This window comes from Kogia breviceps, chromosome 14, assembly GCF_026419965.1.
Source record: "Kogia breviceps isolate mKogBre1 chromosome 14, mKogBre1 haplotype 1, whole genome shotgun sequence".
Lineage (NCBI taxonomy): Eukaryota > Metazoa > Chordata > Mammalia > Artiodactyla > Physeteridae > Kogia > Kogia breviceps.
In genome coordinates this window covers 78,176,515-78,190,306 of record NC_081323.1, presented here as the reverse complement: position 1 = coordinate 78,190,306, position 13,792 = coordinate 78,176,515, and the positions used below count along the sequence as shown (strand labels likewise).

Sequence of the window (13,792 nt, the reverse complement as noted above, 5' to 3'; positions counted from 1 at the left end):
TGGACATATATACACTACCAAACATAAAACAGATAGCTAGTGGGAAGCAGCCGCATAGCACAGGGAGATCAGCTCGGTGCTTTGTGACCACCTAGAGGGGCGGGATAGAGAGGGTGGGAGGGAGGCACAAGAGGGAGGGCATATGGGGCTATATGTGTACGTACAGCTGATTCACTTTGTTACACAGCAGAAACTAACACACCATTGTAAAGCAATTATACTCCAATAAAGATGTTGAAAAAAAAAAAGTAATACCTCTCTCTGGTGGTGGCCAGCGCAGCCAGGAAAGGGGGTGATTTATTTTCTGCCTCCTGATAAGCACGTTTCTCTTTCCCCGGGTGTTGCCTGGACGGACGTCGGCTATGTTCTTGCTTTAACATGCTCTCTCCCGGGGTCCTTTGGTGACTGGGAGCCAATGGCATTGTAGAAGTCGGCTTCCTCTAAAATCTAACTCCATTATATTTGACTCAACAGGTGCTGCACACCCACCCGGGACCCCTTTTGGGCCCCCTCCTCATCACAGCAACTTCCTTAACCCCGGGGCTCACCTCGGTGAGTTGCCCACAAGCGCCGGGCGGCGACATGTGTGTCTCAGAAAAACCTCTGTTCACTGCGTTCCTGCTAAGTGGGCCACAGTCCCAGATAAGTCACTTACTACTTTAGGTGGTGGTGATCTTGTAGAACGCTGAATCCCCGCCGTCCGTCTCCGGGATTTCAGCACCTCTCATACCGTGTTCTTCGAGTAGTAGATCTGTGCGCAGTAGTGGTCGCGTGTAGGCTTGCTGAGGGTGCGGTGGGTGAAAGCCATGCCGTGGAACCCCAGGGCATCCACGTTTACAGCAGCCTGTCCCTGCCCCTTGGAGAAGATGGCGAGCTCTTGCCCACGTAAAGGCACCCATGGAGGTGGAAAGAAGGACACGATGATGTTATGAAGAGACAGCATCCATTACTTTTTAATCACTTCACATTTCACGACCCTATTCTATTCTCTTCCTAGTAAAGGCGCCTTTATTTGTGGCCTTTATTTGATGTTTTCTGCAGTGCACAAACAGATGCAGGCAGTGGTATGCCCAACGACCGGGTATAGGACACGTGTGCCCTCAGAATTTTCATTGAGAGATTGACTTTAAGCTGCCATCTTACTTCTGGCCTGTGAGAGCCCACACAGCACATTCTGGGAAGAGGGGAGACAGGCAGGGAGGCATCTGAGCGTGCTGTGGCTTGAGCAATGTTCCCCACCCAGCGAGAGCGACATGGGGCAAAAGGCATAGTTCTGGAAAATAGCTTTCATAAATGCATGTTTTGCTAACCCAATGCCCAAATGTAAAAGGATGAAAACCCTTTGCATAATGTGGCGGGAGAAGTGGGACGGGTCAGGTCTGAGTATAAACGGGGCAAGGGTCCCCCACTGCCTTCCCAGCTCCCAGGAAGCTCTTGTCTTCCTCACTCAGTGGAGTCCTGCAACCACGTCTTTCTCCCCAATCTTGTCTGCAGAGCCTTTTAATCGGCCGTCTACGTTCACTGGCCTGGCAGCAGTTGGTGGCAATGCCTTCGGGGGACTTGGAAATCCTTCAGTTAGTGAGTACCTCTAACTTTTTAAAATCTGCCTTAACTTATTTATCTACTCTGATCTGTCTGTGGCTCAAGACCTTTCTAGATAAAAGGGAACCACGCCCCCGGGAAACAGATTTAGGTTATATCATTGCAAAAGCAGGCCTAATCAATGGAGTTAGGTCTAAACCAACGTTTTAAGGCTAGCCCGCAGTTGACATATGCTCCTGAGGGTCAGGAAAGGTAGTATAGTCAGTCGAACTCCAGAGAGTTTGCTGAAGTTCACAGGTCCATCCATATTCCATTCCATCTCTGCTGTCCCACATTTTAGCCACAGCTCCCCATCAGACGTGCAGACAGCTTGTAAACTTTCATCTTGCGTTAGCGGGAGTGAGAACACACACTGACGAACAGGAAAGCAGTCCAGGCTCAGGACAGTCAAGAGAGGGCAACACTTGGTGCCACATAATCCAGGAAGACTGCACAGTAGAAGTCTGTCTAAAGTAGGAAGGGAGGGCTTCCCTGGTGGCGCAGTGGTTGAGAGTCCGCCTGCCGATGCAGGGGACGCGGGTTCGTGCCCCGGTCCGGGAGGATCCCACGTGCCGCGGAGCGGCTGGGCCCGTGAGCCATGGCCGCTGAGCCTGCCCGTCCTGAGCCTGTGCTCCGCAACGGGAGAGGCCACGGCAGTGAGAGGCCCGCGTACCACAAAAAAAAAAATAAATAAAATAAAGTAGGAAGGGAGTTGCAACTCCCGCTCCTGTTCTAAGCATGCTTTAGCCACTGAACATCAGCTTGTTTTCTTTGGTGCCGTCCATACGTCATGCCCTCCGGCTACAGGAGACTTAACAGTGCAGCTTGAAGCAGCCATCACGGTTCCATATAGCATGGAGACCACATGTGTCTGTTTGGATCGGGACCTTGTCTGGTCTCTGCTGACTCTAGTCTTGGTCACTAAGGTTGTGGACGGGGCAGCAGTCACATTAGCGGAGTCGTGATCGGCAGAGGATAACCATGAATGCTGCTCTGAACTGAGCTATTGACCTATAGGTCCCACCGTCCAGATACACTCCTCTGCATGCTCGGGACGTCTGCGTGTGCCAGGCAGGCGTCATTAGGTGATCCCCATACCTGCTGGGTCCCTTTCCTTTTTGATCAGCCCCTCCCACCCCTTTGCCTTTGGTTAAAGCAAAGAAAAAAAGCTGTGAGCTTACTTACCTCTCCGGTGTAGGACAAGTTCCTCTAATGAATCTGTTAATCTCCTTTCCTTTTCCAGCTCCCAATAATATGTATTCATTTTAACTCTGAATGCTGTTAAAAGTTTTTTGGTAAGTACCTTCATTACAGCAGATTATATAATTTCTCTGAAACCTTTTTGTTCTCCACTTCACCATTTCAGCACCCAACTCAGTGTTCGGCCACAAGGATGGCCCCAGTGTGCAGAACTTTAGCAATCCTCACGAGCCCTGGAACCGGCTGCACCGAACGCCTCCGTCGTTCCCGACCCCTCCGCCCTGGCTGAAGCCAGGGGAGCTGGAGCGTAGCGCGTCCGCTGCAGCTCATGACAGAGATAGAGATGTAGATAAACGAGACTCATCCGTTAGTAAAGATGACAAAGAAAGGTACGCAAAGAAGCCGCTCTCGAGTCCCAATGGGGGAGCCCGCTCTGGGCCAAGTACTGGCCACCCACCCTCCCCAGCCCAGCCTCGTGCTTCAGCTGTAGCCTCGGCCCCTCACGCAGCCGGGGTGGTGTCCCCCCCGCCCCCCGCCCCGCCCCAGCCCATCAGTGCATCGTGACCACAGGCCAGCATCACAGTTCTGTATCCAGTACAGAGCAAGCGAATCCTGACTTAAGAGCAGCTCCCCACTCAAGGTGCCCGTGAGCTTAGCCTCTCCAAACATAAATCTCTCTCAAAAAGGTAGCAAGATGGAGCCTGGACCAGAAGACACACACAGCATGAATCAACACCATCTTTGCTTTCAAGTTCGTGCAGTCCATTGACTCATCCATAGGTTTTTTGCTCTCTCTCTCTCCCTTTTTTGTTTTCTTTTAGAAAGTCATGTTTCCATTGTCTCATTGTATTTCTCTCAAATTTTGTTCAAACTCAAATCCTGGGCTCACAGATAACTGATAAAATTGTGCTAACCCAGTTTTAGAGAAACCTCACCAAGCAGTTTGGGTTTGGGTTTTGTTTTGCCAGTGGATAATTAATGTTACTGACCATTTTGATCTCCGTATGTGGTGGTAACCCATGCCTAAAAAAGAACTAGCCTTAAAGAGGAAAATGTCTTATAGTTATTTTTTCTGGAGAATGTCATAAGCATTCTTGACAAAGCGTACTCCCCTTTCCCCCTTTCTTTAGGGTATTTTCATTTTGAATGAACTAGCAAGGAATACACAAGATACGCTTGACAGAAAATACCTAATAACACTTTCCCTTTGGTATTTAAATCTCAAATACGATCCAAATCTTTAGTTTTTCTTTACTGTGTATATTTGTGTGTGTGTGTGTGTACGTGTGTATACATATGTACGTGTTTCCTAGGGATTTAAAAGAATTCAAGTTTGCAGGCTTTAAATGCAGCAGATTAAGTAGACCATCACAGGCCATCCTGCGAACTGATTTCTTTCTCATAAAAGAAAAAGACGAATTTTTCCTTCAGGACAGCATGGTAAAAATCTCTCAGCCAATGGGAGGACCGTTTATGACATGCAGCTCTGAGCTGTAAACTGCTAGAGTGAGGTGCATCTGGAGCGGGCAGCCCCTAGACCAGGAGCTCTCTGGACGGTCTGTCAGTGAAGAGAAGGCAGGATATGGCGGCAAACCTCGCCGCACTTTTCTTGATGCTGTCGAAAATGGCCTTTAAGTCAGGAAACTTAATAAAATACACTCGTCTTTACTCTACCTTTTAAAGATGCTCTTCCTTCTTCGCCTTTGCGCGTTGGCTAGAAGCAACACTGGTAGGGGAGACCTCCTCAACTTCTCCCCCGGGGCCCCCCTGCCTTCTGAGCCACCCAGGCTTCCTGCTTCCCTCCTCACCTTTGCCAGGTCTGTCTCGGCTGGTCCCTAGAACACACCGGATTCCTGGTCCGGCCTCTTCCCATTTTACCGTATTGTCCTCTGTTGCTTTGCATTTTGGGCCCTGTACTCTTTAAGTCCCCACCCAAGACGGGCCTCTCGGCTTCTCCTTCCACATTTCCATTCACAGATGGAACTTGTTCCCAACCTGTCCCTTGAGGTTTTGTGTCTCTGGACCCACTTTTCCTTCTGGCTTTCCTCTATCAATCTTCTCAACAGATTATGGCTTTCTTCTCCTTCCTAACGCAGAGGTGCTTTTTGCACCCCCCCAAATCCAGAAACTGTGGTTTCCCTTTTAACCCCCTCGGTGCTGCCTCTTGGAGGCCGCCCTGTATCTGCCCCCTTTTCTCTGAAACCAGCCCTTCGTCCTGACCTCGGGACAGAGATGTTCCCATAATCTCCCCGTTACTCTCCTCCCACTGGCTCTGAATTACAACGTTGGAAGGAAGGTTTGGGGCTCTTAGAACTTGCTTCTTGACACTAAAAGATCCTGAGACCCCAGGCAGGCGGGCTGTGTGGTCGCATCACTGACGCACTGACCACGCCAGTCCACGCAGGTTTCTGAGAGCTCTTCCTCCCCGGCCTGCGTTCAGGCCCGTGCCTCTTACACCCCGAGCATCACCCCCCGCCCCAGATGCTGCCACGCCCGTCGTCCCGAGCACTTCACCCCTCGAGCTTCCTCTACAATCTAGGCCAGGGTGGCCGGTCCCCCTGCCCACGAAGGGCACGTGCGGCTGCGCGGGGGGCCGTGGGGGCCAGAGCCCAGCGCGGCCTCTTCCCGCCATCTCATTGGCAGCCCCCTGGCCGGCCGGCAGCCCGTCTCATTTGCTTCCTGGTGTCTCCTCCTCAGGGAAAGCGTCGAGAAGAGACACTCCAGCCACCCTTCACCAGCACCCGTCCTCCCGGGAAGCACCCTGGGGCACGGCCGCAGCTCCACCGAACAGATCAGGGCTCATTTGAGCACCGAGGCTCGTGAGAAAGACAAATCCAAAGACAGGGAGAGAGAGCACTCGGAATCCCGCAAGGACCTGGGCGCCGACGAGCACAAAGCGAAGGAGGGCCCGCTGCCCGAGAAGGACGGCCACGGCCACGGCCACGAGGGCCGCGGCGCGGGCGAGGAAGCCAAGCAGCTGGCCCGGGTGCCGTCGCCCTACGCGCGGGTGCCCGCCAGCGACAGCACCAGGCCGGGCAGCGCCGCCAGCCGCGAGGCCGAGCCGCGCAAGGGCGAGCCGGCCTACGAGAACCCCAAGAAGAGCGCCGAGGTCAAGGTGAAGGAGGAGCGCAAGGAAGAGCACGACCTGCCCGCCGAGGCCCCGCAGAGCCACCGGCCCTCGGAGCCGCCGCCGCCGCCGCCCCCCAGCTCCTCGGCCAGCGTGCACCCGGGGCCCTTGGCCTCCATGCCCATGACCGTGGGGGTGACGGGCATACACCCCATGAACAGCATCGGCAGCCTGGACCGGACTCGCATGATGACGCCTTTCATGGGCATCAGCCCCATCCCGGGCGGAGAGCGCTTCCCGTACCCTCCTTTCCACTGGGACCCCATCCGGGACCCGTTGAGGGATCCCTACCGGGACCTCGACATTCACCGGAGAGACCCGCTGGGCAGGGACTTCCTGCTGAGGAGCGACCCCCTGCACCGTCTCTCGGCCCCCCGGCTGTACGAAGCCGACCGCTCCTTCAGGGACCGGGAGCCCCACGACTACCACCACCACCACCACCACCACCCGCTGTCGGTGGACGCGCGGCGAGAGCACGAGCGCGGCGCGCACCTGGACGAGAGGGAGCGCCTGCACATGCTCCGCGAGGACTACGACCACCCGCGGCTCCACGCCGTGCACCCCGCCTCCCTGGACGGACACCTGCCCCACCCCGGCCTCATCGCGCCCGGCCTGCCCAGCATGCACTACCCGCGCATCAGCCCCACGGCGGGCCATCAGAACGGACTGCTCAACAAGACGCCCCCCACGGCGGCGCTCAGCGCGCCTCCGCCGCTCATCTCCACGCTGGGGGGCCGCCCCGTGTCCCCCCGGAGGACTACCCCTCTGTCCGCGGAGATCAGGGAGCGGCCGCCCTCCCACACGCTGAAGGACATCGAAGCCCGGTAAGGAGAGCACGGGACGCGGAGAGGAGGAAGAGAGCCCGCGGCCGCAGGCGCCAGGCTCGAGAGCGCGCGCGCGGAGAGAAGTCCCGCGTCTCGACCGACGCGGACGGGGCGGGGGGAGCCCCCAGCACTTGCCCTTGTAAACAGTGTATAGACTCAGTGCAGATTTTGAAATGTTTTTGTATATTCTATGTTGAAATTTTTCAGATCTTTTAGCCGATTCGTATGTTCTCATGTCTCCCCACTCTTTTGGTTTCTCGTATAAAACTTTTTGATTCGAACCAAAACAGTGAAGATGACAACACACACCGTGGTGATAATGGGGGGGGGGGGGCGGGGGGAGGAGACAGTCCACACTATCCATCGCGCAGAGGTCTTTCAGATGAGAAGGGAAGGCTGTGTACATAGTTATGTAAAAAAAAAAAAAAAAAGATTGCTTCATGAGCTAATGGTTCATATATGCAAAGGGTAAGATGAAAGCTTTACTTTGTACAGATGTAAATAGATAAAGATTAAGTAACATAATACATTAATACTTCTTAAAATGTGCTATTTGCAGACTTAATATCAGTGAGCACAGTCGGCTTCGGCTGTGTTCCCATGTATTGTTCTAGACAGCTAAACCCTTCAACTATGCAATGAATGTTAGGGCTTTTCACAAAAGCCCGCCTAACTCAAAGGAGCCTTTTCAAGTCCATTTACAACATACTTAAGGTCATATTTTCCCTGAACAAGCGCTTAACGTGATATGACTCTGTTTTCCTTGCTTGTTATTTCAAACGGAGAAACACCTGATTTTGCAAATTGGACCCCAGGCGGAAACTTTGCACCTGAAGTTGCTGCTTGTGGGCCTTTGGGGGAAGTGGGGAGTGCAGCCCCGGAAAGGTAACCGAGGCCGTGAACGACCAGTGCCAGGGAGGATGGGAGTTGTCAGATGCCAAAATCAGGGGACACAAACAGGCCGCCAGCATCTCGTCACCATCAGTCACGTGATTTCACACACACACCCCTCATGTGGGAACCATGCGTTTTTTTTTAGTGTGTCCTGTTTCCTATCTGTACACACCTCCTCGTTCTGTAATGAGATTCAGTTACACCCAAACAAACAGATCCTGAAAGAAAGCTTCGCGTTTTCGCAGATGATGGATGTGTTTTCACTGTATTCAATAACTGACGAAGTCAAGGTGCGTATTTCCTACTGTGGCTCACCGTGTTCCCGTCGGTGATCAAGTCCGGGAGCAGCCGAAACGGGTCAACCTTGCGGGGCGGGGGAGCATTCCAGAGGGCGAAAGGTGGCGGAGAGACGGTCTTGTGTGTGCGTGTGTTTTTGAGTTTGCATCAGTCTGTCTCTTCATGATACTTTTATAATACATTCAGCCTCTTGTCTACATATTTGGAGAGAATATGACTTTACTAGCAAAGAAATACAATATATCTTGTCTACTGGACTGTAAAATATATGTATGAAATAAAATTAGTTCCATTTGGTCTTCTAGTATATTAAAGTGCTATCTGACGTTGTTATCCTGTTTTTGCAAAAAAAAAAAAAAGTTAACTACAGACCATTGTTTCTAATAAGCAGAGATCTATTTTAGTAGTCAACTGAAGGTTTAGTTGTGAGCTTCAGATTTTGTGAATTCCAGATGTTGTGCAGTGTTTTTTTTTTTTTTTTAAGACAACAACTAAAAAGGAAAAAAAAAAAAAATCCAAGGAATATGTACACTGGAACCGTAGTGGTAGCTTTCAGTATTGTAAAGAGATCGTTCTATACAGACCTTTTTGCTGTTCCTCCTGTATGTAATAAAGTCCTTTCTAGATCCTATGTGAAAAGAAACGTGAAGCGACTGAGTCTCCAGCATGTTCTCATCGGCGGAGCCTTCTTGTGTTATGTAAACTGTGCCATGTTATTAAAAAATGTGAACTAAGCTTCCAGCTGCTTGTTTGTGTGGGATGGCCATCCTTACCATAGGGAAGAAGCCATACTTGCAAGACAGACAGGGTGTGGAAGAGAAACACCTTGAACCCTTGAGTGAGGATGGACGGCTGACAGCCCTCCCCGACCCACGTAGACACTGACAGTTAGTTTCTGTAAATGTCTGCCCTCCACCCAATCAGGATTTTTTTTTTTTTTTTCTTTCCTGGTATGTTCTAAGCGAAGTCCTGTAAGTCCTGAGAAGGCACTTTTAGATTTCGTAGGTGATACATGTGCGGGCCGATATAGCCAGCACCCTTTGTGTCTCAGGCCTCCTTCAAAACTCAGCATGTGCTCTGTCTGCGTTGATGACAGATCGGATCGAGGGCCTTTGCCAACAGCCGGTGCTTGCCTGTTCTTGCCATTACAACCTGTGGACTCCGTCTGTTGTATGTAACTTCAGACTTTCCAGGTATTTTGTTCCTGTCTTCTTCCTGTGTCTCACTGAATTACATGGCATAACCCTCAGCAGCTTGCAGACCTCTCCCTCGTCCTCTAAAATTTGTTTTTTCAAGATGTAAAAATCGTTAGATTTTCTGGTGTCCACACGATGCCATTGTTGTTTGGATGAGATGGTTTGGACGGGTGTTTGAATCCTAACTGGACAAAACAAAAGCAGTCCAGCTTAGGATGTGGGTGGCTGCTGTCGGAGACGATGGAATGGAAGCAAACAGAAACCGGGGAGCTTGGAGTCTGTGCCTGCAGCTCTGCGGGGAGCGGGGAGGTTGGGACGGGGGGGGGGGGGTGGCTCTGGAAGGCTCCCAGCTGGGGGTACTGGGCTCACGGGCTTGGAAATCTGATGCTGGGCTTAAATAAAGGCCCACTTCACTCAGCCCTGCTTTTACGCTGATACCCGGCTCCCAGACTAGAGAAAATAACTTGAAGAAAAACTAGTAGGTTGGAAAACGTGATAAACACTGTGTTTTTCCAAATCAGGCAATTCTCGGAACCTTCCCAAGACTCAGCATCAGCGGGCCTCGCCTTGCTATTTCTGGCAGACGGCCCAGCTCTCTCCTGCACACCTATTTCCAGGCCGCCATCTGCAATGTGAGACCGGAAGTTACTGTCAAATCAGTCATGGTATTTAATCCCCGGGGCTTTATTCCTCTCAACCTTTGCATATTTTCCCTCTAATTACGTTCTGCTCCCTGGCATTGACGGGTACCAGCACCGATTTGATTTCCTGCTAACCTGTAGATGCTCTAATTACCTCCACAATCTTTGACTGACAATGATCTTGTTACCTTCTAATGGTACATGACAAGTAAAAGAGCGAATATAATAATGCAATAATTACCATTTCGGATGGATATTCACAACAGCGTTGACTGTTGATCCTTTTTTCTGCCTCAATCAAAGTGGATGAGAGGAAATAAGATACGATTGTCCATGTACGTACCTACATAGCATAAAAAGACGCTGCCTTTAGCCGTGCAGCTGTGGGTGCCCAAGGTCTGTGTGTGTATCCATCCTGAGGAGCAAACTTGGCCTCGGTGCTATTAAGTCAGTGGAAGGAAAGGTGACAAAAGTGACATGGGCTTTTTCACATATTATTTTTTAAACTTTGCCATCTTTTTTTTTTTTCCCCCTATGAGTTTCTGAACAATTTCTTAGACATGGGAAGTTTCCTTTCAAGAGAATAAGGTTATTTATCAGATAGAAAATATCATCATCAGAGACAGTTCCACACGATGAAATTGCTGGTCTCCTTGAGCACTCTCAGAAATACAAAGCTAGGCTGTAGTATCTCACAGCAGAGCTGCCCGAAGCCTGCGACGTGGGAGCTTAGACCAGCAGGCAGGGGGCCTGCAGCCACCCCCGTGCCTTCCGTTCTCAGTGACCTTGAGAAAAACACAGAGCTTCTCTGGAACTGTCTCTTAATGTGTAAGATGAGAACATCTGAATATAACAAGACCTAAAACTGGGCAGGTTGTAAGCCCATCCGCATGGGTAGAGTTTCGTGTGCGTAGTCCCAGAGCCCACGGAAGTTGGATAGAGAAAGGCCCACACAAAAGACAAAGTAACTTTTCCTTTTTACCAACTCAGTGCCAGTGTCCCAAGGATTCTTTTTTTTTTTTTTTTTTTAATAAATTTATTTATTTATTTTTGGCTGTGTCGGGTCTTCGTTGCTGAGCACGGGCTTTCTCTGGCTGCGGCGCGAGCGGGGGCTCCTCTTCGTTGCGGTGCGTGGGCTTCTCATTGCAGTGGCTTCTCTTGTTGCAGAGCAGGGGCTCTAGGTGCATGGGCTTCAGTAGTTGTGGCACGCAGGCTCAGCAGTTGCGGCTCAGGGGCTCTAGAGCACAGGCTCAGTAGTTGTGGCTCACGGGCTTAGTTGCTCCGCGGCATGTGGGATCTTCTCGGACCAGGGCTTGAACCCGTGTCCCTGCATTGGTAAGCGGATTCTTAACGACCGCGCCACGCAGGGAAGCCTGTCATGAGGATTCTTTGCCAAAGATTTGGAGACATGGTGGTTCCAGGGTTTCTAACTCACAGGCCTGAGTGTTTCTCACCTGGTGGGGGCAAGGAGGAGCTAGGGCAGGGTCTGGGGGGAGCATCGGAGGTATTGGCACAAAATGTTTACTGACCCCCTGATGCAGGCGACCTGGATTGAGCCTCTGAGCCGGTGTTTGGAGACTTAACATGGCCCGGAAGAGCAGTGGACCAGAAGCCTTCAAAGCCCACGTCCTCAGCAGGTCCCAAGCAAATGAAACGGGCCTCAGTTTCCTCAGCTATCACTTGAATGTGTTGGCTGATGTTTAAGGTTTCTTCAAGCTCCATTTGGACTCTCTATCTCTCTTGGGACTCAGGTTACTTTTTAAAACCTTGTTTACCTTTTCACACAAGCTCCCCTTGTTTCTTGGCATTTATCTACAGGATCTATTCCCAAAGGCCCTGCTGTCAGAAGCTGAGCCACTGACTGAGGTCAGACTCAAAGCCATCTCCATGAAGCCTCCCCTGAGGGCCTGTTTCCTGCTTATCCCCCCTCTTTGGACCCTCCTAGGGTTGAGCTTGCTCTCCGAGCTCCCCTCCCCCTCCCTCCACTCAGCCCTTCCCCTTCTGGGTTCCACGGGACCCATCTTCTCTACTGCAGGATGGTCAGCCCCTCAGGACGTGTGGCCCAAACAAGGCCTGCACTAGGTGGGGTGAGGCCACTCCTGGCTGGTTCCCTGAACTGCAAGAACCTTGGCGCGCAAGCTTTCTTGACTGTAACCCACGTCCATCGTGATTATGCAGGGCCTGTGCGCACACCTGACACAGGTTTGAGGAAGCAATACCCCTGTTGTGTGCAATGAACTCTGTGTTTTGTTCTGTCCTCTTCTTATTCATTCTTTTAAATGCTGTTCGCACCCACTAGTTCATCTCATGCCTTTGGAATCTTGGGTCTCAACCCCGAGTTTGAACCTAGTATCACGGGAGAAATCCTCCAGCCTCTAAAGGAGGGTCAAGGCTGTCTCCTGCTCTTGTCCTTCAACTGCTACCCTGTCCTCTTACCTGACTCTCCCTGACCCCCCTCCACGCTGCTGCCAGTTCTACTCACATCTCTCCCACGTTCCAAACCATCCCTTATTTAAAGAGGATACCAGAGTGGAGCCTGGATTCTCGTCCAGCCTGCGAAGTCCTGCCTCTCTAGTGCCCGGGAACCTCTCAGTGTCATCTCCACAGGCCTTTCCCAGCACACACTGGCCACTCGCACCGCTTTGTTTCTGTTCCCTTTGCTGTCTCTTCTCCGTCTGGCAAACTGAGGCTCACTTCAAAGGCCTTCACCTCCAGGAAGCCTCCCCTGACTGCCCCTTGTCCCGCATCATACTTCACTGCTTAGACTAATGGTTCTCAAAGTGTGGTCCCCAGACCAGCATCAGTACCAGGGAACTTGTTAGAAACACAGATTCTCAGACCTCCACCTCTAACCTCGTGAATCCGCAACAGAGTGGGGCCCGGGCATCTGTGTTTTCACAAGCCCTCCAGGTGATTCTCACGCACAATCAAGTCTGAGAACTACTGCCTCGGACTGTGTAAAAAGGTCAAGGTGAAGTTCTGGCCAAAAGCTGCAAAAAGAATCACTGGGTGACAGAAAATGATTCTGGAGGAGAAGCTCTGTTCTCTTTGACTTTTCAGCCTGATCCATGATCCCGCTGGATCATAAAGAGATTCTAACCTTGTTGGAGCCAGAAAGACATTTGCTGCTTCCAGGTCTATCCTGAGGCTCCCTAGTTCTCGTCGTGAACTCATGCATCACTAACGGTATGACCTGGCAAAGAGGTGAGCCCCTCCTTAGCAGTAATGACAGTAGCGTGTTAACTGAGTGCTCTTTGCATGCACTGTTGTACTTCCCACGTGGACTCTCTCCCTTAGTGTTTTCAACAGCCTTACAAGGTGTAACCCCGATTGGACAGTGAGAACGATGAAGCCCAGAGAGATGAGGTACCGTTCCTGTGTTCAAGTGCATAACCTAGATGCACACCCAGGTGGTCCCCCCCCCAGAGCCTGCACCATAGCCACGGCCCCATGTTACCACCGAGAAAAGGCTGGCTGAGTTACTCCATCCCATAAACAGCAATGGCAAGGACACTTTACCCACTTAACCCTCACTGCTAGTTGACACCAGGTATATATTCCAGAGGCTGTGAACTGGTGCAAGGAAAGGGAAGGAAAGGGAAGGAAAGGGAAGGAAAGGGAAGGAAAGGGAAGGAAAGGAAAGGAAAGGAAAGGAAAGGAAAGGAAAGGAAAGGAAAGGAAAGGAAAGGAAAGGGAGAAAGAAACAAGAGTATCGTGAATGACTTATTGATGAGAATATGCTATGAATCAAGGATTATGATTAATCCAAGTATGTACATCTAAGGTTTTTTTTTAAATTTAGTGGCCTTTGTGGTCCAAAGCAGCCCACAAGACGTCGTATTTGGTCCAGGATGATCTTAGTATACAGAAATTTTATATAGACAAAGCAGAGTTTCCTTACACGGTGGGCAGACATCAATGGGCCGTTTGTGACAGTGGATGCGTACAAGCGTTCATTCGCGTTCTTGAAAGCAAAGTATTCTCGTATCTAATTATTAAAGTAGAGCTAAAGTTCTGGGCAATAAATGGACA

The 13,792-nt window shown here is 51.0% G+C and overlaps 1 protein-coding gene across 4 annotated transcripts in view; it reads left to right on the top strand.

Annotated features, from left to right (window-relative positions):
* Positions 1–8,657, top strand: part of AUTS2 (activator of transcription and developmental regulator AUTS2) — a 1,125,017-nt gene extending 1,116,360 nt beyond the window's left edge. For 3 of the 4 annotated variants that reach the window (XM_059038420.2, XM_067012190.1, XM_059038419.2), the window contains 4 exons: positions 475–552; positions 1,495–1,578; positions 2,948–3,170; positions 5,479–8,657. In XM_059038420.2, the coding sequence (XP_058894403.1) occupies positions 475–552; positions 1,495–1,578; positions 2,948–3,170; positions 5,479–6,736 (1,643 nt within the window). In that variant the 3' untranslated portion in view covers positions 6,737–8,657. The remainder of the gene's footprint in view (positions 1–474; positions 553–1,494; positions 1,579–2,947; positions 3,171–5,478) is intronic. The other variant, XM_067012189.1, reaches the window with a different exon arrangement.
* Positions 8,658–13,792: the final 5,135 nt, after the last annotated feature.